The sequence below is a fragment of the Scardinius erythrophthalmus genome (assembly GCF_964197995.2).
Source record: "Scardinius erythrophthalmus genome assembly, chromosome: 22".
Classification (NCBI taxonomy): Eukaryota; Metazoa; Chordata; class Actinopteri; order Cypriniformes; family Leuciscidae; genus Scardinius; species Scardinius erythrophthalmus.
In genome coordinates, this window is record NC_138242.1 from 32,457,571 (window position 1) to 32,484,161 (window position 26,591).

General features: G+C 36.2%; 1 protein-coding gene across 1 annotated transcript in view; it reads left to right on the plus strand.

Moving 5' to 3' along the window:
- LOC308682445 (myosin-7-like) overlaps positions 1-26,591 on the plus strand; it is a gene marked incomplete at its 5' end in the record, with an annotated part of 83,323 nt that overhangs the window by 43,923 nt on the left and 12,809 nt on the right. Inside the window, 12 exons of the mRNA XM_081352165.1 lie at positions 30-148; positions 238-434; positions 514-697; positions 817-982; positions 1,063-1,187; positions 1,377-1,685; positions 1,778-1,981; positions 2,078-2,374; positions 2,470-2,574; positions 2,680-2,775; positions 2,872-3,009; positions 3,274-3,368. Of these exons, the coding sequence (XP_081208291.1) occupies positions 30-148; positions 238-434; positions 514-697; positions 817-982; positions 1,063-1,187; positions 1,377-1,685; positions 1,778-1,981; positions 2,078-2,374; positions 2,470-2,574; positions 2,680-2,775; positions 2,872-3,009; positions 3,274-3,294 (1,961 nt within the window). The 3' untranslated portion in view covers positions 3,295-3,368. Of the gene's footprint in view, positions 1-29; positions 149-237; positions 435-513; positions 698-816; positions 983-1,062; positions 1,188-1,376; positions 1,686-1,777; positions 1,982-2,077; positions 2,375-2,469; positions 2,575-2,679; positions 2,776-2,871; positions 3,010-3,273 lie in introns of the transcript that reaches the window.

The following is a 26,591-nucleotide window of genomic DNA, read 5'->3' on the forward strand; positions in this document are numbered from 1 at the left end:
AGTCAATATTATTTTATATTATATTTTAGGTGAACTTGCCAGACAGTTTGAGGAGAAAGACTCCCTGGTGACTCAGTTAACCAGAGGCAAACAATCCAACACTCAGCAAATTGAAGACCTCAAGAGACAGCTCGAAGAAGAAATCAAGGTTTTCAAAATCTCCTTCTATATCTAAATTTTTTGCTAAAATACACTATTGTAATAAACAACTGGCCCCAAATATTTGTTTGTCTTTAGGCTAAGAATGCCCTGGCCCATGCAGTTCAGTCTGCTCGTCATGATGCTGATCTGCTGAGGGAGCAATATGAAGAGGAGCAAGAAGCCAAGGCTGAGCTACAGCGTAGTATGTCCAAGGCAAACTCTGAAGTGGCTCAGTGGAGAACCAAGTATGAAACTGATGCCATCCAGAGGACTGAGGAGCTGGAGGAAGCAAAGTAAGAAACAAACAACATTTAAAAGTTTTGTCTTTAGTAATTAGACACTTTTCTAAATTTTCTGCTATAATTATTACAGGAAGAAACTGACTCAGCGTCTGCAAGATGCAGAAGAAGCTGTGGAAGCTGTTAATGCTAAATGCTCCTCTTTGGAGAAGACCAAGCACAGGCTGCAGAATGAGATTGAAGATCTCATGGTGGATGTGGAGAGATCCAATGCTGCTGCTGCTGCTCTGGACAAGAAGCAAAGAAACTTTGATAAAGTAAGGAGAGAAAGTAAATTTTGTCATTAGCTGGAAAAATTTGCCATTTATTTACAAAACGAAATACCAGCAAACTGCACTGCTCTCATTGACCATTTGGCCTTGTTAAATTTAACCAGGTCCTGGCTGAGTGGAAGCAGAAGTATGAGGAGACCCAAACTGAACTGGAAAGTGCCCAAAAAGAAGCTAGATCTCTGAGCACTGAACTCTTTAAATTGAAAAACTCATATGAGGAGTCATTGGACCACCTGGAGAGCATGAAGAGGGAGAACAAGAATCTCCAAGGTAAGAGTGGTTTTCACAACTCCAAACCATTACTTTAATTGCTTGTATTTGTGAGCTTATATGTTATTTCTATTGCACAGAGGAAATTTCTGACCTCACTGAGCAACTTGGTGAGAGTGGGAAGAATATTCATGAGCTGGAGAAACTACGAAAACAACTGGAGCAGGAGAAACAAGAGACACAAACTGCTCTTGAAGAGGCTGAGGTAAAAGAACAACCATTTTCCCCAAAGTTCTTATTCATTTGACAACTCTTTGATTTAAATCAAGCTGTTGTTTAAAGCAATTGATCATTCCAGATTATTTTAAGGGAGGTCACTTCCCACCCCACAACACAGGGCAAAACAAAAACTTTAAATCTCAATTATAACAAACACCCATTTTACTCTTCATAGGGTTCCCTTGAACACGAGGAAGGCAAGATACTTAGAGCTCAGCTGGAGTTCAATCAGGTCAAAGCTGATATTGAACGTAAGCTGACAGAGAAAGATGAAGAGATGGAGCAGACCAAGAGGAACCAGCAGAGAATGGTGGATACCCTGCAAAGCTCACTGGAATCAGAGTCTCGTAGCAGGAATGAAGCTCTCAGGCTGAAGAAGAAGATGGAGGGAGACCTCAATGAGATGGAGATTCAGCTCAGTCAGGCTAACAGACAGGCATCAGAAGCCCAGAAGCAACTCAAGGGTCTTCATGGACATATCAAAGTATGACGAATCTTCAAATCAAGATTCTATGATGCTTAGGTGAAATGCAACATAGTTCTTCAGTCTTATTATTTGTAATTTGTACTTTATAGGATGCCCAACTGCAACTAGATGATGCTCTTCGTGGTAATGATGATCTCAAAGAGAACTTCGCCATTGTGGAGAGACGCAACAATCTGCTGCAGGCTGAACTGGATGAGCTGAGATCCATGGTGGAACAAACTGAGAGAGGAAGGAAACTGGCTGAGCAGGAACTGCTGGATGTCAGTGAGAGAGTTCAGCTCCTGCATTCTCAGGTATGACACATCTGTACTAATACTATGCAAAATAAAGCCTCTTAGTAAACAATATAATCAAAAGACTATATAAATGTCAACATTGTGTATGTTCAGAACACCAGCCTGCTGAATCAGAAGAAGAAGCTGGAGGGAGATAATACTCAGCTTCAGACTGAGGTTGAGGAGGCAGTGCAGGAGTGCAGGAATGCTGAGGAAAAAGCCAAGAAGGCCATCACTGATGCTGCCATGATGGCAGAGGAGCTGAAGAAGGAGCAGGACACCAGTGCTCATCTGGAGCGCATGAAGAAGAACATGGAGCAGACCATTAAGGACCTGCAGCACCGTCTGGATGAGGCTGAGCAGATCGCCATGAAGGGAGGCAAGAAGCAGGTCCAAAAACTGGAAGTCAGAGTAAGTTTTTAGAAACAAGTATACAGTGTTTTCTGTAAAAAATGCTTATTCTAAGATTTGAAAATTTTATACTAAAATTATTACACATCTGTTAGGTGAGAGAGCTGGAAAGTGAGGTGGAGATAGAACAGAGAAAGTCCAGTGACTCGGTCAAGGGGATTCGTAAATATGAGAGACGCATCAAGGAGCTCACCTACCAGGTAGGAAAAATGTCACATACTAACGTTGCCTCCATACATAAAGTGCTGTCTTACAGTATTTAAATGTATATTGCATATACTAAAAACATTTTTTGCTGTGCATAGACTGAGGAAGACCGAAAGAATCTGGCTCGCCTGCAGGATCTGGTGGACAAACTCCAGCTGAAGGTCAAATCCTACAAGAGAGCTTCTGAGGTTGCGGTGAGTATTTTCCCCCACTGGCGCCATCATATTATACAATTTTTGTAGCAATTGCATCTTTTGATTTTCACAAATGCTGTTGTGTTTAATCTTTAGGAAGAACAATCCAATTCCAATCTGGGCAAGTTCCGTAAGATACAGCATGAGCTGGATGAGGCAGAGGAGAGGGCTGATATTGCTGAATCTCAGGTCAACAAGCTGAGAGCCAAGACTCGTGATACAGGATCCAATAAAGTAAGAGTAGGCACTTAAAACAAGAGATTTTGGTCACTCACAAAAAAAAAAAAACCTCAAGTAAATAGTCACAGTAGATCGGCTGGATTTAGGATATGAATAGCAAGTAGTTTCAACAACTACACTTAATGAAATGCATTTTGATATTTAAAAAGTGTGGCTATTGAAAAAAAAATACCATAAATATTGATTAGCGGTGTAGAGTTTAATTTTTAACTGGATCAGCTTACGTTTAACAATTATTTATTTTTTTCTTCCTAACAGAAGGGGGCTGATGAAGAGTGAAAATATAAGATGGATCTCTCCAAACATTGATTGCTGTGACAATCTCTTCTGTAGTTCTGTAGAATAAACCAAACATGAAAATGAATACCTCATCCTCTTTTGTCTTTTTTTAACAATGTAGACATTGCAATATCACAACGTGATCCTGAACACAACAGTAAATCAGTTGCCTGAATGTACTCTATGTGCCACAGACTAGTCTAGTGTAAGATCTAATTCAAACTAAACTTTAAATGTTCTTAAATTGTCATTTGAAGTACGGTCAACCATACAAAGAAACAAGGTGTTTTTACTATATACTGTATGGAATAATTTTTCTCCCCCCAATTTTGTCACTAACGAAACACAATAATAAATCATTTAATGAGAAGGCTTATATTAACCTAGATCTATAAATTTCTAATATATTTTTTGCTATTTTATTAAAAAGTTTTCACAGGCAAATCGACAACATTTACAATTTTAACAATTTTTCAAGTGTAATCTTTCTTTGTAAAAGGCATAAAGTTTATTATACTGATTTCAAAGTTAAGGATTCATTAGTTTGAATATACATTGGAACATCCTAAGATGACGTAAAGTGCATGAATCTGATTAAACGATGTGTTTAATCGAGCTGATGTGGGCGTTGACAGGTTTGCATGGGTCACCTCTAGGGGTGGAATGGATCGCAGTTGATTCGTGATCCGTACGGATCAGGCCCCACGGTTCGGCACGCATGTGATTTGCAGATTAACTGCTAAATTTAATCATCATAGAGTGAAAGTTTATAATTTGGACGTGTTTTGTCTTGCCAGTTTAATGCGATGAAACTAGGCCCTATATTTAATTTCTACAGTGACATAGTATTATTTTACATTTAGGCTTGATTATTAATGACCGTACCTGAATACTACTGTTAGACTTTGTAACTTTGTTATTTAGGGAGTTTTCACACCTGAAAGTCCGCACCAAGGTCCGAACTAAAGTTCATGTTTTGATAAATTGTATACAATCGGTTAGTTTCGGTTTGGTTTCACATTGCAATTATGCGAGCGCACTAAAGAACTTTACATGACGTACTTGCGTCCTGTTGTCATCATCTATATGGGCTGCATCTTGACATTGATTGAATGTGCGTCTGGCGTCAGCGTGTTGTCAATTCGGCGGGTAACTTTGACAAGAATGAATGAACAGACGCATATTGTTGCCACTATACTTTTATTATTATGGCATTACTACCTGCAGCACCAACTATACTCGAGTCGAGACTAGTTCAAATTCGTCAAATGAACGTCCTCGTTGTGCGAACATTTTATTGTGGCTGGCAGGACGCAGGACAAATATGTGTGTGTGTGTGTGTGTGTGTGTGTGTGTGTGTGTGTGTGTGTGTGTGTGTGTGTGTGTGTGTGTGTGTGTGTGTGTGTCGCTGTGGACAGGACTGACAGATCTGCACATAAATATTCTTCTTCAGTTGTTTAGGCTACGCGGGAACCACCAGAACTTCCTGTAAATGGTCTGAAAGTCCGAACCATACAGAAAATGCTTTCACACTAGAGACGAACCAAACCTTTGTTCAGTTTGATCTGGACCGAGACTACCTCTTTTCGTCGGACCAAATTTCGTCTGTTTGGTCCGGACCGTGGTCCGGGGGAGGTTTCACATCTGTAATTTTGATTCGGACGAAAAATCCGGACCAAACAAGGTAGGTGTGAAAGGGCCCTTAGTATTCATCTCTGCTTGTAATTTGTGTATTTGTTCTTATTTTATTACTGACCGTTCCCTTGTTTTAAATAATGTGTGAACTAGTGTTGTCACGATACTAGAATTTCTAACTTCGATACGATACCTTAAAAAATATCGATATTCGATACCATTTTCGATACCACGGAGAAAAAAACTGCCACAATATTAAGTTGGTATTTTTTTTATTTAAAGCTGAATATAACAAGTCTAGAACATGACAATGAGGTATATTTTACAAAAATGTCCAGAGTTCTATCTGTTAATATTTTTTCATTGGACCAGAGCTAACATGAGCCGTTGTATTTTTATTACCTACTGTTATCAAAGATTAAAATATACTGTAACAAATGCATTGTTTATCGGTCATAAATGCTGTTTAATACATTAACGTTATTTGATGAACAGATTTAAACACAAACGTGCGTGCATCACAAAAACAATGCTCATTAGATCGACATGAAGTCAAGTCAAGTCACCTTATTTATATAGGCTAGTGCTTGACAAGATTGTGTCAAAGCACTTAACAGTATCAAATTGGAGGATAGAGTGTCAGTAATGTATAATAATAAGATTAAACATTCAATTTTCAGTTAAAGGCATTTCATTATTGAATTCAGAGATGCATTGTCTAGCTCAGTTTAGTTTAATTATATCTGTGTAATCAAATTGATGATAATCGCTAATGAAGGCAAATTGCAGAATTAAATCATATTTATTTGAATAAAGTTAAATAGGCACAAGTTAATTTACATTTGACCACAGTTAAAATATTTACTTCTAAGATTCCTCAGTCAGATTATATTAACTTTAAGAATTACAGTGAAAAAAACGAGACAACACACTCATAACAACTATACTAGGCCATCTTGGTGAATGATTTAGAAAAGTTAAAATGAGAAGTTACAGAGGAGTTACAGTTAGTTATAGGGGAATTCAGAAAGAGGTGACCCATTGATGCTGTAAGAATTGATAAATTAGGAAATTCCAAATTTCCAGGTGACCAGGCCCTGAGAGGACAAAAGGACCTCTCTGGAGATTAGCATTTGAACTGGCTCTCATGCATCATCGAGACGAAAGTCTCACCTCCGAGTCATCTAATCTACATCCTTTTCCCTCTCCCCTCACCCCTGTCTCTCATGCTCAGATGATCAGCTAAAATCACCCAAGAAAATGTATAGTTTAAAGTGAATGATTATCACAGAGTATTTTCATGTTTGGTATCATTTAAAATATCACAGTGCGACTGGTACAGATATCTCATATCCAGATAGATAAAACAAAAGGTAATAAGGTTTTTAAGAGCTTATGGATAACTGATTTACAAAGGAAGGTGGTCTCTAAGCAAATGGTCCCACACCCCCATGAAGATGCGACCACTGCATGCAAATTTCTATTGTTACATGTTTCCAGGTAAAAGGTTTGTCTATTTAAGGAATTGCAGCAGGGAGATCAAGGCCTTTTTCTGTATTTCAGATGGGTCCTTTAGGCTGGGAGATGTAGATCTCTCAGCCTAACGTATTTCTTAAATGTTGGGTTTGCATCTTATCTCTATTCCAGAGCATTTGATGTTTTGTATCGATTATCTTTGAATTGATTATGGAATTGGCATGATACATTTACCTGACATAATAAATTGTTACATTGTTGATTATTCTAACTGACTTTGATATTATTTTCATTGAAGAGATACACGGAATAGTCAAATGTTCACTCACTTTTAGTGAGGCACAGATATTATTAAAACCTTTCATTTATGGAGTCAGATCATAGACTGTAAAAAAAGATGGACGACGCCCCTTCGCTCTCTTCCATTGATGAGAACTGAAGCCGCCAGAGTCCCGATATGGCGCTGACATATTGGAACTTGAGTCTGCGCAGTAGCGATCTCGGGACCAGACCTGCGCAGTAGTGAGCAGGAAGTAAAGCCGCGAGATCAACGCTCCGCCCTCACTCTCGCAGAACTCACTCAGGGAGAGTGGATTCTGCACACTTTTTTAAAAATTGATTGCAGTACGACAAGAGGCTTGTTAAAATAAAGTAAACACAATATCCTCAGTCTCCTGAAGATCCCGAAAAAAATGTCCGTTGGTGCTTCAGTGACTACTTCGCTCGAGAACCTGTCAATCACAGCTGTCAATCATGACGTTACACCACCGCATCACGTAACTAACGAAAAACCAACTTATTTTTGAAACAGACACTTGAACTTACATCAGCGTGATTAAAACGACAGCAAATGAAAGAAACCACCTTTGGAAAAAAAGATATTTGAAGTGTAATTTAATTGTTTAGTTGGTCTCACGTCCCGTTGAATAACATGGGGAGGCGGGTCTTATGACCTATACTAGGACCAGCCACCGGGGGGCGATCGAGACGTTTTGGCTTCACTTTTCAGGGCTTGTGCGGCACGCTTGAGTCAGATGAATTAACGAGAGAATACATAACTAAATGTATTGTAAATTTAACCAACCAATACTCTGCACGAGTAAGGACAGAACACGTGATACCTTCCCCGTGTATTGGCAAACCGGCAGATTGGACCAATTTCACGGGCCTTACAATGCTGAGTAGCATACAGGTACATGCTGCTAAATGGTCCCCCTGGAGCTTGTTCCTTTGTTTTCAGAATTAAAAAAAAATGAGTGATGGGATATTGATAGCCAAACAATCTTTTGGGTTCCCGCAGCCCGCTTGCAGTGTGAAGCGCGTGTCAGCGCTATTCTCCGACATGCCCGCTCGCGGTGTGTTTTTAACGCATGTCCGCGCTATTCTCCGAAATGCCTGCTCGCGGTGTTCTTTATCAACCAAAGCCGGTCGCGAGGGCGCCGCACTCACCATCTTTCCATACACTTCGCTTTTGCTATTTAACCAGAGCGAATGAGACGAGTGCGGTCACGTGTGGTGTTTGTCAACGCGCCTTTGGAGAGAAGTGAAAGTGACAGCTCGGCTAGTATGGGAGTATCGATACTTCGGGACATTAGTATTGGTACCGTTCAGATATTTCAGTATCGATATTTATCGAAATATCGATATTTTTGACAACACTAGTGTGAACTTTATCAGTTAGGCTAGTAGTTTTTGATGTAGTAGCTATTGAAGAACTTCAAGTGAGCTTTAAGTAATAAATGAAAAGCAAAGTTACACCACTCCCCATATACTGTATATATATATATACAGTATATACACCCATATATATATTCTATATACAGAGAACAATAGACATCTCTTTTCATACAGATTACATAAACAGAATATTTGTTTTCGTGTTGAATTAGATCATTTAAAAGTAGACACTTAAATGTTTATAAAAATATATTGCTCATGTCAATATACAGCACAATGTTTTGTTTTGATTGTAAGTGGACACATACAAAAGAAGACCTTTTACAGTTTCATTTTTAACATTTATTTTATCTGTATTTAAAGTATTTATTTTAAAGACTTTAAAGTATTTAAAGTCTGTTTTGCTACCGTGTGAAGAAAATCCAGCAAAACGTGCCGGCTGCTGTCACTACTAGCCGTTTGTCTGCTGTCTGTTATCGTCACGTCACCTCAGCTAATCCCGCCTCTTTGCCCATTTCCGTTTATCCGGGTGTGACGCGCTGCCAGGATGGGGACGACCGGCTCCACCCACTTTGGGCTTAAAAAATGCCCTTTAGAAACACTACGGATGACGTCACGGACACTATGTCCATATTTTTTTACAGTCTATCGTTTTGACACAGCTCATCCTCAGGGAATAAAATGAAATTAAGGCATTATGATTTAAAGTGCACATGGATCTATTATAATGCCTCCATTAAAGCCATTAAATAAAAAAATAAAAAATCCCCCATTTTGATACAGCAGTAAAATGCAGGGAAAAATTAAAGTACCATATAATAATAGCCTACATGTACATAGTCTATACATCTATCTATTCACATGGTCTTTTTTTACTACCTTTGCTACTTTAGGTAGGGTTCAATCTTTTAAAATGTGTTGATGCATTAAGTACCATGAACAACAATGTATCAATTTATGTAAATGTTTATGCAATATTTAAATATACTTTCATTGTTAATTCATGAAATGTTTGAAAAAATGTATATGCGGAATTAACATTAACCTATATTAACATAAATGAACTGAACCTTATTGTAAAGTGTTACTAATTACACCAACAGTAACAAATAAGAAAAGACTGTGTATGTGAGAGAGTACAACATGTAAAACTTTGTTCAGTTATGAGTCATTTAGAATTTTTTAGTTAATGATGAACTAATCATTTACAAAACATTATGTATTTACAATACATTACTATATGTTTATTAATAATTGATAAGTGACATGCCAACATTTTATGAATGTTTTGTTGATTATGCAATGATTGATAAGTGATATGCTAACATTTTATGAATGTTTTGTTAATTCTGCAGTAAGTAATTTATAAATTATTAGTTAATGATAAACTAATCCAGGGTATTTTCCTGCATTGAAAACTTTTTGCCGGTTGGCAAAATGAATTTGTGTCCGACCAAAGCCTTATTTGATCAGTTATTGTGATTCACGAGTATAGATGCAACGATGTTATTGGCCAATAATCAGTATCGGCTGATTAAAGCAATTAATTTCACTATCGCCCATCATCCGATTGTTTAAAAACAGCCAATGATCAGTGCCGATAATATCCTGTCAATCAAAAGGGTGCAGAAAATTGTTTCAGAATGCAACTCATACTGTGTGTGAAGAAAATCTCTCTTGTGTTGAATTAGGGCAAGTTAACGCGACAATAATGCAAATTTAATGAAGGCTTTATGCCTATGAATCTTACAACAAACATTTTCTACTTTTCCTCACTGAGAAGCACTACTGCTCAAACCTCATAGTTACAACGCGGACTGTTGAGCAGACGTGTCTCAAGCCTGTTAGTGATTCTACGCTGGATACTCTTATAGGTTACTCCCGGGGATCACGGCTGAACGCGTCTTCTCAACACTCACTTACAAACATTTTTCACCTATCGTGCGTCTACTCTACACCCGTACCACTTAAAAGACGGATTATATCTAAGACGCTTGTCAGAAATTAGTATTAATTGATAGCATCACTGGTAGTGTCGTTGCTAACTTACTGTCCATCTGTTAAAATGGCGAATATATCAAATGTAAGTAGTCTACCTTTTGGTGCAGGTGAGGACACATTTGAGCTGCACGCGGCACAGTCTGAGCTGGAAGCTGTTGAGAAACAGATCCACGACCTTTTAGTGAGACAGGCCGAGCTGAGAGACCGGCGTTTGGCTCTTGAAACATCACGCGCTGATGCTCACAAATCAGAGATTAATGTTACTAACCCGCTGACTCCGACCTCGTCTACTCCGTGCAAGGTCGCGATCAGCCATGGTCTCGTTCACTCCGGCTCCAACACGCCACCACGAAGCCTGGATATTTCCGCAGCGGAAGACGCGAGTCAGGTCTAGACCAAGACCCTCTCCGACCCTCCCGGTTTTCGAGTTATCCACACAAAACCGCTTCTCCCCTCTTCGCGAAACAGAACGCGATGCTGTGATCATCGGTGATTCCATTGTTCGGCACGTCCATGCTACATCAGGTAAAAATAAGGTGCACAGTCACTGCTTTCCTGGTGCTCGTGTTTCTGAAATCGCTGCTCGCGTTCCCGAGATTCTGAACGATAACGAGCGCGTCGGAACTTTGGTATTGCACGCGGGAGTGAACGACATCAGGCTGCGCCAGACGGAAGTTCTGAAGAAAGACTTCAGGAATCTGATCGATACGGTACGCAGCACATCGCCTGATATAACGATCATTGTGTCAGGACCGCTTCCCACGTGCCGTCTAGGACATGACAAGTTTAGTAGATTATTCGCGCTAAATGAATGGTTAACGTCATGGTGCAATGAGCAGAAACTGCTCTTTGTAAATAATTGGAATCTGTTTTGGGAGCGTCCTAGGCTATACCGTGCTGATGGCTTACACCCAAACAGATTCGGATCGGATCTTCTGTCAGATAACATCTCCAAAATGTTAAATACCTTTTGACTAGTAACCAAAAGTCCAAATCATAGTCTCTGCTGCACCAAATTAACTGATATAAATACTAGTGTAGAACATTGCATAGAAACTGTGTCTATTCCTCGTTTAGTGCGATCAAATAATAAATCTACTGCAGGATCTAGGAAAAATCTAATTGTTATTAAAACAGAAAATGTTGCTATTAGTAAACAAAAACAATTTCTAAAGCTAGGTCTTTTAAACATTAGATCACTCGCACCTAAGGCAGTTATTGTAAATGAAATAGTCACAGATAATAGCATAGATGTACTTTGCCTTACTGAAACCTGGCTTAAACCAAATGATTATTTCGGTCTAAATGAGTCTACTCCATCAGGATACTCCTATAAGCACGAGCCCCGTCTGATTGGTCGTGGCGGCGGTATTGCAACTATCTATAGAGATATTCTCAATGTTACTCAGAAAACGGGTTATAAGTTTATTTCATTTGAAGTACTTGTACTAAATGTTACGCTCTTAGATGATAGAAAAACATCCCTATTATCTTTAGCCTTGGCTACCGTATATAGACCACCAGGGCCTTACGCTGATTTCCTAAAAGAATTTGCAAATTTTCTCTCAGATCTATTGGTCAATGTCGATAAAATATTAATTGTTGGAGATTTTAACATACACGTAGATAATCAAAATGATACGTTAGGGGCTGCGTTTATAGACTTATTAAACTCCTTTGGGGTTAAGCAAAACGTTACCGGACCAACTCATCGTTTTAATCATACACTCGATTTAATTATATCACATGGAACCGATCCAACCGATATAGATATCATTCCGCAAAGTGATGATGTAACTGACCATTACATGGTAACTTGCATATTACGTACCCCGGTAATATATCATGCTGCGCCGCGTTATCGATTAGGCAGAACAATCCTTCCATCCACCATAGATAATTTTTCAAATTGCTTATCGGATCTGTCTCAGCTGCTGCCTGAACCTAAACAAACAGATGAACTAGACGAACTAACCAGCACTATGAGCACCGTTCTCTCTGGAAAATGGGATATTGTTGCACCTATGAGACTAAAAAAGGTCAGAGAGAAAATTAAAGCACCATGGTACAACAATACTACTCGTGTTCTAAAGAGAGAAACCCGTAATTTAGAGCGTACATGGAAACAAACTAATTTAGAGGTTTTTAGAATCGCTTGGAAAGACAGTACGTCACGCTATAAAAAGGCCCTAAAAGCGGCCAGGGCTGAGCATCTCCGCAAACTAATAGAAAATAACCAAAACAATCCTAGGTTCTTATTTAACACCGTGGCTAGACTAACAAATAAACAAGCGTCACCTGAACAAAATATTCCGTTACAGTTTAGTAGTAATGATTTCATGAATTTTTTCACTGAGAAAATAGAAAACATCAGATCCACAATTGTAAACTTTCAATCTTCAATCGCGCCTTATAATTCAGCCTCGATTATCACCCCGCAAGAACAATTACAGTGCTTTACAACTATAGAACAAAAAGAGTTAAATAAATGTATCATTTCCTCTAAAACAACAACATGTTTATTAGATCCCATACCAACTAAACTATTGAAAGAAGTGTTACCTATAGTGGAAGAGCCTCTCCTCAATATTATTAACTCGTCTTTATCTTTAGGTCATGTTCCAAGAACATTTAAATTGGCAGTTAAAAAAACTCTCATTAACCCTCTGAGGTCGACAAACGCGCCGGCGCGTTTTGCTGGATTTTCTCCACATTGTAGCACTATAAACTTAAATTTCTCCGTCATTTATGGTCATACAGAAAAAATAAATATAAAAAAAGAATCTGTGGTATTTCTACTTTTGTATGTGTCCACTTCCAATCAAATCAAAACATTGTGCTTTTGTAAAATAAAGAAAATAAACAGTGTGTGCGTTCTGCCTCTCCGTCGCGGTGAACTTTTTTTTCTTGAGCACGTCTATAAACTGAAACAAAACTCAGCGAATACTTGTCACACATTTATGAGCCATACACCTTTATAAACATTTAAGTGTGTACTTTTAAATGATCGGATTCAAAACGAAAACAAATATTCTCTGTTTAAGCAATTTGTATTAAAAACCAACAAGATTTCCAGCTTCTCAAACGCTTCCTAATTATTTTTAATTCGGCCACGCCCACTCGCGCAAAAGATATTCACATGCAAATCTCCACATGGAACGCGATCGCCCTCATTACCTCAACAACAAAACACTTCACTTCACTTTTCGTCGAGTTTGAAAGACGTGCCTGAGCTTACATTGGATTTACATCAGAAGAAGAAGAACGATATTTGAAGACAAGAAGGATAAGGTAAGTAATTCTTACATATTAGTTTGCTATTGTTGCATAAATTTCACATTGCAGTTGAACTGTTGCTAGATATATGGTGAATATTATAATATTTAGACCCGTGTTTACTGTTACTGTGTTTGTGGATATCTGCTCAAACGTAGATAGGCTATGTATATGGTAGGCCTAACCATAATGTTTTATATTTGATCGCAATCGCGTTTTAATGTATCATATTTTTGATCGCAATCGCGTTTTAATGTATCATATTTTTGATCGCGATCGCGTTTGAATGTATCATATTTTGGAAAAGCAAAACGCTCCAAACGGCTTCATGTTTTTACTATTATCTCATTTCATATCATCATAACGAATGGAAACATTTGAAGTAACATGATAATCAATATATTTTTCTCTAGCTTAGTTGTTACTGAAATCTTTTTGAAAATATATATAGGCTGCTATATTGTTATTATTTTATGCAGCACTGCGCATAGCCTATACCTACAAGGCACAACAAACCTGGTGTTCATTATATATTGTTGGAAACATTTGTGTGAGTGTGTGTGTGTATTCTGTGAATTTTAAAAAGCAATTTTAACAAGAAAAATCTAAAATGTATTCCCAAAATCGTGCAGGCCTTTCTCTTGATATCAGTATGTTCTTTTTTTTTTTTTTCAGGGCCCAGATGCCACTGAGTCCTGCTGACTTAAACATTCACAGTACATGTCTCTGTACATGAACATGGTAAAGTGAAAATCAAACACCTTAGAAAATGAAAGGTATGTACAATGTTTTTAGGAATGGCACAAAGGTCTCTTTCTTTGCACAATAAAATTTGCACAAGCACAATAAGTGCTTTTTTGTTGTGTATCTTTGGATTATGTTGTGTTGTAAATAAATCCAAACAATTTTAAAAGCCATTCTTTTTTAAATCTCCTCATTCTTTGTGCAAGGTTGGTCAGAATGATGGGCCCTGATAAGCTCCTAATAGGGCCATTAGGGAGGTTCTTTGTCTTTCTCAGGTGTGGAAAGCTTTCATATTAATGAGGTGATCCGCCCCTTCGCATATTGCTTTCTAACACGTCGTAAAATTTTTAAATCAATATATTGTCTTCTCTGAATGAGCAGTCAGGGTGATTCTCACATAGTTTTAGAGCAAATATTCTAGGCTACGTGATACAATTTTCAAAAGTCTTGTGAAGAAATAATCAGTATGGGTTTCATGACCTTATTTCAGTGAGAATTTATTTTTGTATTTTCACAAACCACGCATAAATGTCATTATCTCAAAACTACAAACTTTTACATACATGCTGCTGATATATTATTGTAGCAGAGTTTGTGCTGAATACAGTGTAATTAGACTTTAGCCATGAAAATGTCACAAGTAACAGAAATAACCACAAATGTCAGAGCATGTCAGAACACCTCCAGGGCCCAGAAAACAGCTCAGACCTCAGAGGGTTAAGAAACCACAATTAGACCCAAATAACCTAGCAAATTATAGACCCATTTCAAATCTTCCTTTTATGTCCAAAATATTAGAAAAAGTTGTGTCTGCCCAACTGGGCTCTTTCTTGCAAGAAAATGACACCTATGAAAAGTTTCAGTCTGGGTTCAGGCCGCATCATAGCACTGAAACTGCGCTCGTTAAAATCACAAATGATTTACTCTTAGCTTCTGACCAAGGCTGTATCTCAATACTAGTTTTACTTGATCTTAGTGCTGCGTTCGATACTATAGATCACACAATACTCTTAGATCGGCTACAAAACTATACCGGTGTTCAAGGACAAGCATTAAGCTGGTTCAGATCATACCTATCTGACCGCTACCATTTTGTCTATTTAAACGGAGAAAAATCGATCATAACTCCAGTAAACTATGGAGTGCCGCAAGGATCTGTGTTAGGCCCTCTATTATTCTCAATATATATGCTGCCACTTGGAAATATTATAAGGAAACATGGAATTAGTTTCCATTGTTATGCTGATGACACTCAACTATATATTTCATCACGGCGGGATGAAAACGCTTAATTATCCAAATTGACAGAGTGTGTTAAAGATATAAAAGATTGGATGACGCACAATTTTCTTTTATTAAATCCAGATAAGACAGAGGTAATACTTATCGGTTCAAAAAAACGCCCACAAAACCTCTTACAATACAACTTTAACATAGTAGGGTGTCCTGTTACTTTATCCTCTACAGTTAAAGACCTGGGTGTTATATTAGATTGTAACTTGTCTTTTGAAAATCATATTTCATATGTTACAAAAACAGCATTTTTTCACCTTAGAAATATTGCTAAATTACGTAACATGCTATCTGTTTCTGATGCAGAAAAGCTAGTTCATGCATTCATGACCTCGAGACTAGATTACTGTAATGCTTTATTAGCTGGTTGTCCTGCATCCTCAATAAACAAGCTACAGTTAGTCCAAAATGCCGCCGCTAGAGTTCTTACTAGATCAAGAAAGTTTGACCATATAACACCAATTTTATCATCACTACATTGGTTACCTATAAAGTTCCGTATTAATTACAAGGTATTGCTACTGACTTATAAAGCCCTAAACGGCTTAGCTCCAGTTTATTTAACGGATCTTCTATCGCCCTATAATCCATTGCGCTCTTTAAGATCACTAAATTCGAGGCTTCTGGTCATACCTAGGATATCCAGATCCACCAAAGGAGGGAGAGCATTTTCACATTTAGCACCAAAACTCTGGAATAGCCTTCCTGATACTGGTCGTTGCTCAGATTCGCTCTCCCAGTTTAAAACTAGATTAAAGACGCATCTCTTCAGCCAGGCATTCATATAATATTTTAATCTTACAGTTAAATCCGGTCTCTACTTCATAAACGCCAGAGGAGAACTGGCCCCCGACTGAGCCTTGGTTCTCCCAAGGTTTTTTTTTCTCCATTAGGTCACCTAATGGAGTTTTTCGGTTCCTTGCCACTGTTGCCTTTGGCTTGCTCAGTTGGGGATGCTTAATTTGATTAATCGATTCACCAGTGCTATTGATCTGCATTACCAAACGTGGATGTTTTACACCAGAAACAAACACTGATGTACTATTTTATTTAATACTGTGAAGCTGCTTTGATACAATCTGTATTGTGAAAAGCGCTATATAAATAAAGTTGACTTGACTTGACTTGAATCACCCGTAGTTCAAGCCAGGGTTGCCAGATCAGCGTTTTTTCCCTACATCAAATTTTATTTGTAACGCCTCCCATCCAATAATTGCAAAGAGCTTTGTGCTCTGTTATATCTGATAAGAAACTAAGCTTTCAAATTTTCTACGTTTTATGTGTTGTTGGCGCTCTTAAATGTAACATGACACCCGTACGAAAGTTGCCTCACCCTTACGAAAAAGAAGTTTATTCAAGTGTTCTATTAGTATTCTTCTTTTAAAATAAAAATAAGAAAGTATACTTTCAGTCTACATTTTATTTACTTCTCAAAAATATACTTTATGTACTTCTCAGAAATATACTTAAAATTACACTTAAGTATACTTGACTTATACTTAGAGAAAAGTCCAAGTATATTTGGCCTGTACTTGTACTCAATCTTTTGATCGAGATATAGGCCTTCTTAAAGTATAATTAAGAATTCAAAGTATACTTGGCTTGTAGTTGTGTTAAAACTCTTTTGATCGAGTAGCCTATTAAATATACTTTTTTTACATAATCTTTCATATACAGTCTTATGAAACATTGTTTGAAAATATCGATTAGAATATTGATATAAAACAGACATGTTTCTAATTCTGCGTATCTGAATTTTTGTGTAGGCTAGTCCACTTGTAGTGAATTTACTCGAATTCTACTTTTCTCCACTATTGACTGAATTTTCCAGCTATCCATGTTTTCACTGTTATTCGGTAGGGTGCGCTATGAAACATCTTCCAGTACAGAATCTCCGGATCAAAACACAGGAGAAGAAGCAGCTGAAACAAGTGAAGTTTGCACTCACAAATGTAAAATAACATGATCATCAAACATTAAACAGCAAGTAAATCAAAACTGCTTAATGTTACCAAATGAAATGTCGAATAGTGTTGTCACGATACCAAAATTTGGACTTCGATACGATACCAGACCAAAATACCTCGATACCGATACTGAATCGATACCACGGCAAAAAAACTAAAACAGTAAAAGTAATTGAAAAATATGACAGAACTTAATCATTGTTTTATAAATTAATTTTAAAAAGCTAAAAACTCACATGAACAGTATGATCCTGCCCTGCTTTATGACCATTCCCTCCCCTTTATTAAAAATAATAATAATTACATGTCAGTGTGAACGTCCTTACCAAGATGTTTGCAACATTCACATTATTATCAATCATGCTAACATTTACAAACCTTTCACAGCTCTGAACAGGTTGGGATGACCAAAATCTTATTTCATGATACGAGTCATTTAATATTTTTTAAATGTAATTTTATAATTATAACATAGATATTTAATTTAATTGTATCTTTGTAATTAAAAATAAGCAAAAAAGCAAATTACAAACAATATGACAAATACTATAATACCTTGCCACTGTTGCCTTTGGCTTGCTCAGTTGGGGATACTTAATTTGATTAATCGATTCAACAGTGCTATTGATCTGCATTACCAAACGTGGATGTTTTACACCAGAAACAAACACTGATGTACTATTTTATTTAATACTGTGAAGCTGCTTTGATACAATCTGTATTGTGAAAAGCGCTATATAAATAAAGTTGACTTGACTTGACTTGACTTATAAGTGACAAATAAAATAAACAGTGCTTAATTTCTTTTTTGAAAGCTATAGACCTTCTGTAGCTGAAACAATAAGGTCTTCACTCTATAAATTAACTATAGACTGATTCTTAATAAATAGATTAAATTCTGCATTGGGTGACTGTCTATTTTCTTTGGTTGTTGGATTAACATTAATCACACAGAATATTACGCTGCCGGTCTGGCCCTTTTAGACCTGCATGTATCCAATACATTGGAACATATAAGATTTCTTTTTACAAATAAACTAATAAATAAAATATATAATATATAAAATATACTAATAAAAGTTAATGTCGTATCGTTTTTAATAGCAGTCGAACTCATGAAGAGGAAACGACTTTGAAGCTTTGGGGGTGTTGGACTTGATCTACTCCATCTGTGTTTTGACCATCGTTCTGAATCTGATCAAGGCGTAGTCTTTGACAAAAATGTGATTTTCTCAACTTTTTTGTTTAAAATGTTGCCTATCTTTATGAAATTTACCGACATTCAAGTGTTGATAAAAAAGGATGCATGAAGCTAATAAAATGTTTTTAACATTAAAGTACAGTTAAAGGTATTTATCAAGTATAAAAAATAATATCTACATTTGAACATAGTAGTATACTGCAAGTGCAAAAATAATATATAAATAGTAAACTATAAGCATAATGTACACTTAAAGAAAACTTACAAGTATACTTGCAGTATAAACTACTAAACTAGTAGTTTACTGAGAGTACACTTCAGTGTGTACTTTCATAAACTAAAAAATGTACTACTTGTATTAAAATAGCAAACAAGTAGTTTACAACTCTTACACTTATAGTACACTTAAACGTTTAGTTAGCAATAAAAAACACAAGAGAAGAGCTTATTTACTGTTAATTATATATGTATGTTTGAATAAATGTGCCTTATTTGCAACTGAGTTGTATACAAACATTTCAGCTTTTATTTGAATGTAATTATTATTTCTGGAAATTAAAAGCAGTTGAATAGCTCTGGTGTTAATTTTAACCTCCAGTGTTTCCCCTATAAATTTTTCCAGCAGCGGTGCTGTTACGTGCCGGAGGTTGTTACCAAGCCGCTTGCGGGGAAGATTTTTTTTTTAATAACCCCTTAAACCATGACTTCTGGCAAGTTTTGTGGATAGAAATGGACATTTTGAGACATACATTTTGAGGCTCAAATGTAAGAAAGGGGCACTATGTAAAAAAAAAAATATATATAGTCTATATATATATATATTACGGCTGGGAATCGATAAAAAAAAAAAACTAATTAATCGCACAATTTGCTGTGATTAATTGCAATTAATTGCATTTCCTCCAAACTTGTAATCATCAATATTTAAATGTAGAATCACTAATTAAATCAAACACACAAAAAAGAAGGAAAAAAGAAAAATGTCCACACAAATTGGACAGAAAATAGCCCTATATTAAAATATAAAACATCAATATATTATTCTTCATTCAGTTCTATGCAACATACTAAGATTTAACAGATTTATTTTTGACTAATTATCAAAATAAAGTATAGTCATACAAAGCTATTATTACCAGAGTGATCAGAGCAGGTAATTTTACCATGCATGGCTAACTTATACCAGCTCAGCAAACAGAAGTCTACAACTGAGAAATTTCACGTTATTTGAGCGGGACTTTGCTTTTCCAGTGCGCGATCGGTAGCCTACATGATTGGAGCGTTTGGGCCGTTAACCACAGAGCAGAATGCGCATCGCAAACACGGAGTGGAACATTGAGCAGAGAGCGCAGTGCGCCGACACACACACTCACACACACACGGAACCGAGAGCGCGGCGCAAACACGGAGCGGAAAAGACTCGCACGTGAAGTTACTAAAACAAGCTACCCCATTATAGACTTCAACGAAGAAAAGTTCGAGCCGCTTTCTCCTTTGCACAAGCGCTTGCTCGCTCTCCCGTGGCGTCTGTCGTTGCTATGCCAACCATGAACTAAGGCGCGCCTGAAAACCGTTTGATCTGTCCATGCTGAAAACGTGCGCGCCGCGTCGCTTCTATTATGAGCGCACTTGCCGCGCGCCCACATTTGAAATATTTGCTTGTGAACGTGAACGGCCCCTTTTATGGCAACGTGTGTAAGTGAATGTCGTGATATTATTGATCATGTGAAGATTTTGCAGCGGCGCTGAAAATCCAGCGGTGGCGCTGCGCCGCTGCTTAATACATTGTAGGGGAAACACTGACCTCTAATATTATAGAGTACCAAATGAAAAGGTTCCCTATGTAGTTTGCAGCATTATTTGGGAGAGATTTTTTTCCTTAAGAAAAATCTAACTATCGGGATCGGACTATATCATTCTGAATAATCAGCTATCAATATCGGCCGACAAATTTAGATATATTTGTCACTATTTATGAGTGATGCAGATGACTGCAGCGCTTGTGACAAGGTGCAAGTTAACTGAGGGAGAGAATGAGCAGAGAGAGTGCCTCTCCCCCCTTTATACTCTCTCTGTCTTCAAACTAAGCACAGTCTTTGCTCTCTCTCCCTCACACTTGCACTTAATAATCTAAATCAACTGACACCGTGGTAAAAGGTCGGAAAACCAATTCTTGTTTCGCGTGGCACATTCAGAGAATTTTTTTTTCTGGAATATCGGTGGGTGTGAATAATGCTCAAGAAACGTTGCCTTCTCTGACAAGCGTTCCGCATGCAGCTGACATAAAACACAATTTCAATAAATGAAAAAAAAAATCCTTTCCTTGTTTTCTGTTGACTCAAATCTTTTGGGATATCCTTTTGGGACACACACGTGTCCTCGTCCGCTAATGTCTGATTTGTGACCTAATGACTTTTAACGATTAATTTTAATGAATGGTTAAAACATCTGATCTGATCAAAGCACTGAACATCACTGTCTGAATCAGAAAAAAATTATTTACTCAGAACACCTCTGAAATGAGAACGTAAGTGTGCTTACCCAATGTAGCAAGAGTGGTTAGTAAGATATAGCCTTAATAATCCACAATAGAATATTACCTAAAAATCATTTAGTTTAGACTGGAGTGAGTTGAAACCAGAACAAAGCACAAAGCAATTTATTGTTAGATAGCTGCTAATTTTATTCAATTGTATATGGTAGAACATTTTACTATTAGTTAAAATAAACTTTTTAATGCTACTTTTCTATATACAGTACCAGTCAAAAGTTTGGAAACATTACTATTTTTAATGTTTTTGAAAGAAGTCTCTTATGCTCATCAAACCTGCAGTTAAAAAAAAAACAGTAATATTATGAAATATTATTACAATTTAAAATAATGGTTCTCTTTTTTAATATACTTTAAAATGTAATTTATTTTTGTGATGCAAAGCTGAATTTTCATCAGCAAGTACTCCAGTCTTTGGTGTCTTATGATCCTTCAGAAATCATTCTAATATGATGATTTATGATCAATGTTGGAAACAGTTGTGCTGCTTAATATTTTTTTTATAACCTGAGATATTTTTTCAGGATTATTTGATGAATAAAAAGTTAAAAAGAACTGTATTTATTTAGAATAGAAATCTTTTGTAACAATATACACTACCGTTCAAAAGTTTGGGAAAAGGTGATGGTAACGATTTATATTGTTAGAAATGTTTTTTATTTTGAATAAATGCTGTTTTTATTAATAAATCCTGTTAACGTTTTACTCAATGAATCAATGAATCCTGAAAAAAGTATTCCAAAAAAATATATTAAACAGCACAACTGTTTCCATCATTGATAATAACTGAGTATCAAATCATCATATTAGAATGATTTCTGAAGGATCATAAGACACCAAAGACTGGAGTACTTGCTAGGGGTGCAACGGATCAAAAAACTCACGGTTCACGGAAAAAACTCAGTCACGGATCGGATCATTTTTCGGATCAGCAAAAAAAAAAAAAAAATTACATTTATTAACACTTTTAAATTATTAAATTAAAATATATAAAATCAACTTAAAATGCACAAGGCATAATATCTTCTTTTTAACATAATTAATGAAAAAAAACTGAAAGTGCAACATAAAAAGGCATCTCCTTCCTTTGGACCAATGCTTGATGTGTTTCCACTGTCATATAGGGCTGTCAAAATTGCTCAAAAATGACGTTTGAATATTCCCTGTAAAAAACACATAGCCTATTCGAATTATTTGAACATCTGGTTGCGCATTTTGAATTACGTCAATAACAGGACAAATTAATACAAAGAGACATAACTACTTGTATGGGTAGTTTATTTAAGTTTAAAAATATTTGACAACGTATTACCTACACAAAAACAAGTAAATCAACTAATGGCCAAGACCGCAGACCTCACTCTCGCTCGCTCACACTCGCAGGCAATCTTTCTCTCTCTCCCTCGCCGTTACCCATGCTGCGTTCACACCAAACGCGAATAGAGTGTCTGGCGCGACTCGCGAGTGATTTCAATGTTAATTCAATGTAAAGACGCGTTTATGCGCGTCTGGAGGTTTTGCGGCGCGAATGAGGCGTCACGCTCTCTGCGGTTCATAACGCTCGCCATGACCACGCTGTGTGTGGACTGAACATGCGCACAACTTTTTTTTCATAAATCAATCCGCGGATCACGTGTGTGCCGAACCGAAGATATTGATCCGAACGGATCACGGATCAATGATGATCCATTGCACCACTAGTACTTGCTGATGAAAATTCAGCTTTGCATCACAAAAATAAATGACATTTTAAAATATATTAAAAAAGAGAACCATTATTTTAAGTTGTAATAATATTTCATAATATTACTATTTTTTTATTTTTTTTAACTGCAGGCTTGATGAGCATAAGAGACTAAAAATAGTAATGTTTCCAAACTTTTGACTGGTACTGTATATATATATACAAACACACATATACACATCAAAATAATTATCAAGTCTAGCAAAGAAGGATCTTAACTTACAAAGCTATGAAAGCCAGTGGAAAAATCACAGCTTTTTTGCAAAGAGGGCAAGAAACAATAACAGTGAGAGTGACGGGTAATAAATATAGCGTCAGTCTTGGGCTCACAGATCATGTGGGTAATGTACTTTTTACTGTGTGGATGACCATGTCTGTCAGCCACCACTGAAGACCATTTTTGACCCAGGAAAAACCCTATAATCATTTACAAAACATGACTATACCTTCATAAATGATTAATAAGTGTTATGCTAACGATTTACAAAATTTGTTATGCAAGTTCTCTTAATTTTTTTTGTAAATCATTAGTAGATGGTGAATAAGTTATTAGTTGATATACTATTAATCACTTAATGAAAAAACATTAGTAGATGATCAGTATATAATTTATTTCTGTATTGATTATTGATGTTCAAAAGCACAAATATGTAAGATGCAAGCAGTGCCGGCCCTACCTAATAAGTGATATAAGTGTTTGCATAGGGCCCTCATGGCCACCAGGGGGCCCCATACCAGAAGTTAAGACAGAAATGCATGGTAATAATAATTTTGATAAAGTTTCTTGTGCCAGTCGTGAAGAGGAGGCGGTGACACTATCAATCTGGTGCAGAGAAGAGGAAAAAAGTGAGCAAGTTAAGGGTAAGTGATACATTTTAAAAATATATATATAGTTAATATATAGTTAAAATAGTGGTTTTCTGCATCGTTTTTAATTCGCCATTTGCGAGCGTGTTGTAAAAGTATTGTATACATATTCACATAATTTGTAACAGGTAAAAAAGATCTACAAATGATAGTTAACACATTTACAAGTGATGACTAGTTACACTTTAGATTAGTGCATGCAGAAAGCTTTGTTTATGATTTATTCTGGCATTTACACATAATCTATAACAAGTGTTGAACACATTGTAGTTTGTACTGCAATGTAAGTGCTGACTAGGGAGGATAGAGACAGCTGTCTTCTCTGACACACATGGAGTCTTTAACCCCAGTGCACCTGCATGTGGGCTTAGGTAAAACACGTTCACATTATCGCTAGATCCCACACACTCCAACCAGAACACAAGTCTGTGCTGATGAGTGAAAGCATTTAACATAACCCACTGGAATCCTTTGACTAAAGGTCATGCTTTTGAACACAGACCAGCTTACAACTTCACGATACATCAATAAAATATATACTAATGATTTACTATTGGTTTGTTCATCATTAACCATTGTTTATTGAGATAACGATCCTTAAACAATTTGGTAACACTTTATAATAAGTATACAGTAATAACATACTTAAATTATTAACAAACTATAGTTTATTCATAGTTTATATATTTTAGTCTCTACATGTTTAATATATTAATAGGCTATATACAGATAGTGACTTCTCCATTTATTGTCACTGTAATTAACACAATTATTATTGTTAGCTTGTAGTAAAACAATTGGTAATTGGTAATTAAGAGTAAATAGTTCTCACTTTGGATTAGGTAATGAAAAATGGGAAAATGCCATTAAGTGCTTTAAACTAACCTTTATTGAACATTAATAGCATTCATTATGGCATTAAAATGTTTACAAGTATGAATAAACTACAAACTAATAATGTGCAAATTATTTGTAAGTACTTTATTGCTGAATACTTATTATACAATTTTTACTAAATTGTTTTAGTATCATTATCTTAATAAAAATGGTTAATCATGAACAAATGATGAACAAACCATCAGTAAATCCTCAGTATATAATTTATTGATGGATCATGAAGTTATAAGCTGGTCTGTTCAAAATTAACCATATACTAATGATCTGTTTGATTATTTCATGATTTACAATTTTTTAAGATAACTTACAACACATTTGTAAATTGTTGTACGTATTAATTGTCACGTATTAATCATTTATAAATGTATAGTCATGTTTTGTAAATGATTAGTTCATTAACTAATTGTAACTTCATTTGGATAGCATCCGAATACATCAGTATTTTTCACAATACAGAAAGCAACTAGGAATTAGGCTACAATTTCTTAATGCAATCATTATTCTTTTTTGGTGTGAAGTATGATCCAGTCATTTCACCCTTGGTGAATGCAGATATTTTGTAATGATTAATTTAAGTCATTTTACTACTTCAATGGTTCTCACATATTATCAACATGTGGTTGTTTTTAGTTTATTAAACGGTTTCATTCAGTATTTATGTATACATTTTTCCTGTCAATTACAACACTGAGCAACTAAAAATCAAAAAGAAAAAGCATTGCTTTGCATTACCTTCATCTGTGCTTCAGAGATGAGTTGGATTTTCTGCTGCAGGGAGCACAGTGTTTGTGTGTGGCTGAGGCAGAAAAACCAGGGTCAAGAGAGTAAGAAAAAAAAGAAACATTTGTAGAGCAGAGGTCAAAAGTCATGCTAATTTGCCTAATTGTGAAGAACAATAACATACAGACAGATAGATAGATAGATAGATAGATAGATAGATAGATAGATAGATAGATAGATAGATAGATAGATAGATAGATAGATAGATACACTTGTCCAAGTAAATCAAACATACCCCCCCTTAGTCTCCATTAATAGCCTGCTCAGTGGTCATGAAGTACAATGGGTCAAGTGATTGACCCTTTGGTGAGCTGAGACGACAAAGGGCCTAAACAGCTGAGAATGAACCGCCTCCGTCTCAGGGAAGAGTGTGGATAGGAATGTTCCACCTCGTCATAGCAAGAGATGGACCTGGCAGCTAAAGGAAAAGAGACAGGATGTGAAGGTTCTCCAGATCTCCTGTTAATCCAGTGTAAAGGACTTAATTAGGCACTCGTGCAAACCACTTAAATCCTGTAAGCAACATGCCACAAATAATTTCACCTTTTTCCAAAACTCAAAACCTTGAAAAAACACCTGTTTGACCCAACACTGAGATGCTAACCAGAAATAATCACTGACCCCCTCACCCCCCAAGGTCCTTGTAATGAATGGGTCCAACTGGATTTATGACGTTAAGACCTTCAAGACCTGTTAATAAGAAAAACAAACGTTCGGGATAACCTTATACATCCCTAAATATTGGTATACAAATATGTATTGATTATTAGGATATATTATAGGACGTTATCTGATTTATACGCAAAGTTGTTTGCCACATTTTGATATACACAAGTTGGAAACAGCAGTTTATGCAGGTTAAGAACATTTACTTTTAGCTGCATGACATAAAACCAAAGTCAAGATATGGCTTAGTGCAATTATCAAATCACAAATGCTGTGATTTAATTGTTCTCACACACAAGCAGCTGATTATCCACCAGTGTTTGTATTTGTGTTAGCGTTGTAATTATACAGTTTTAATATTTAAAAAAAGATTATTATTTTTATATTCTTTATTTTTATTTTACAGAGAAATGTTACAATAGATATTTTGTTTTTGTTCAGTAATTTTTACATTTTTATTTAGTAATAATAATTATTATTATTACTTTATAGCCATACTGATATTTAATCACAAAATTTTGC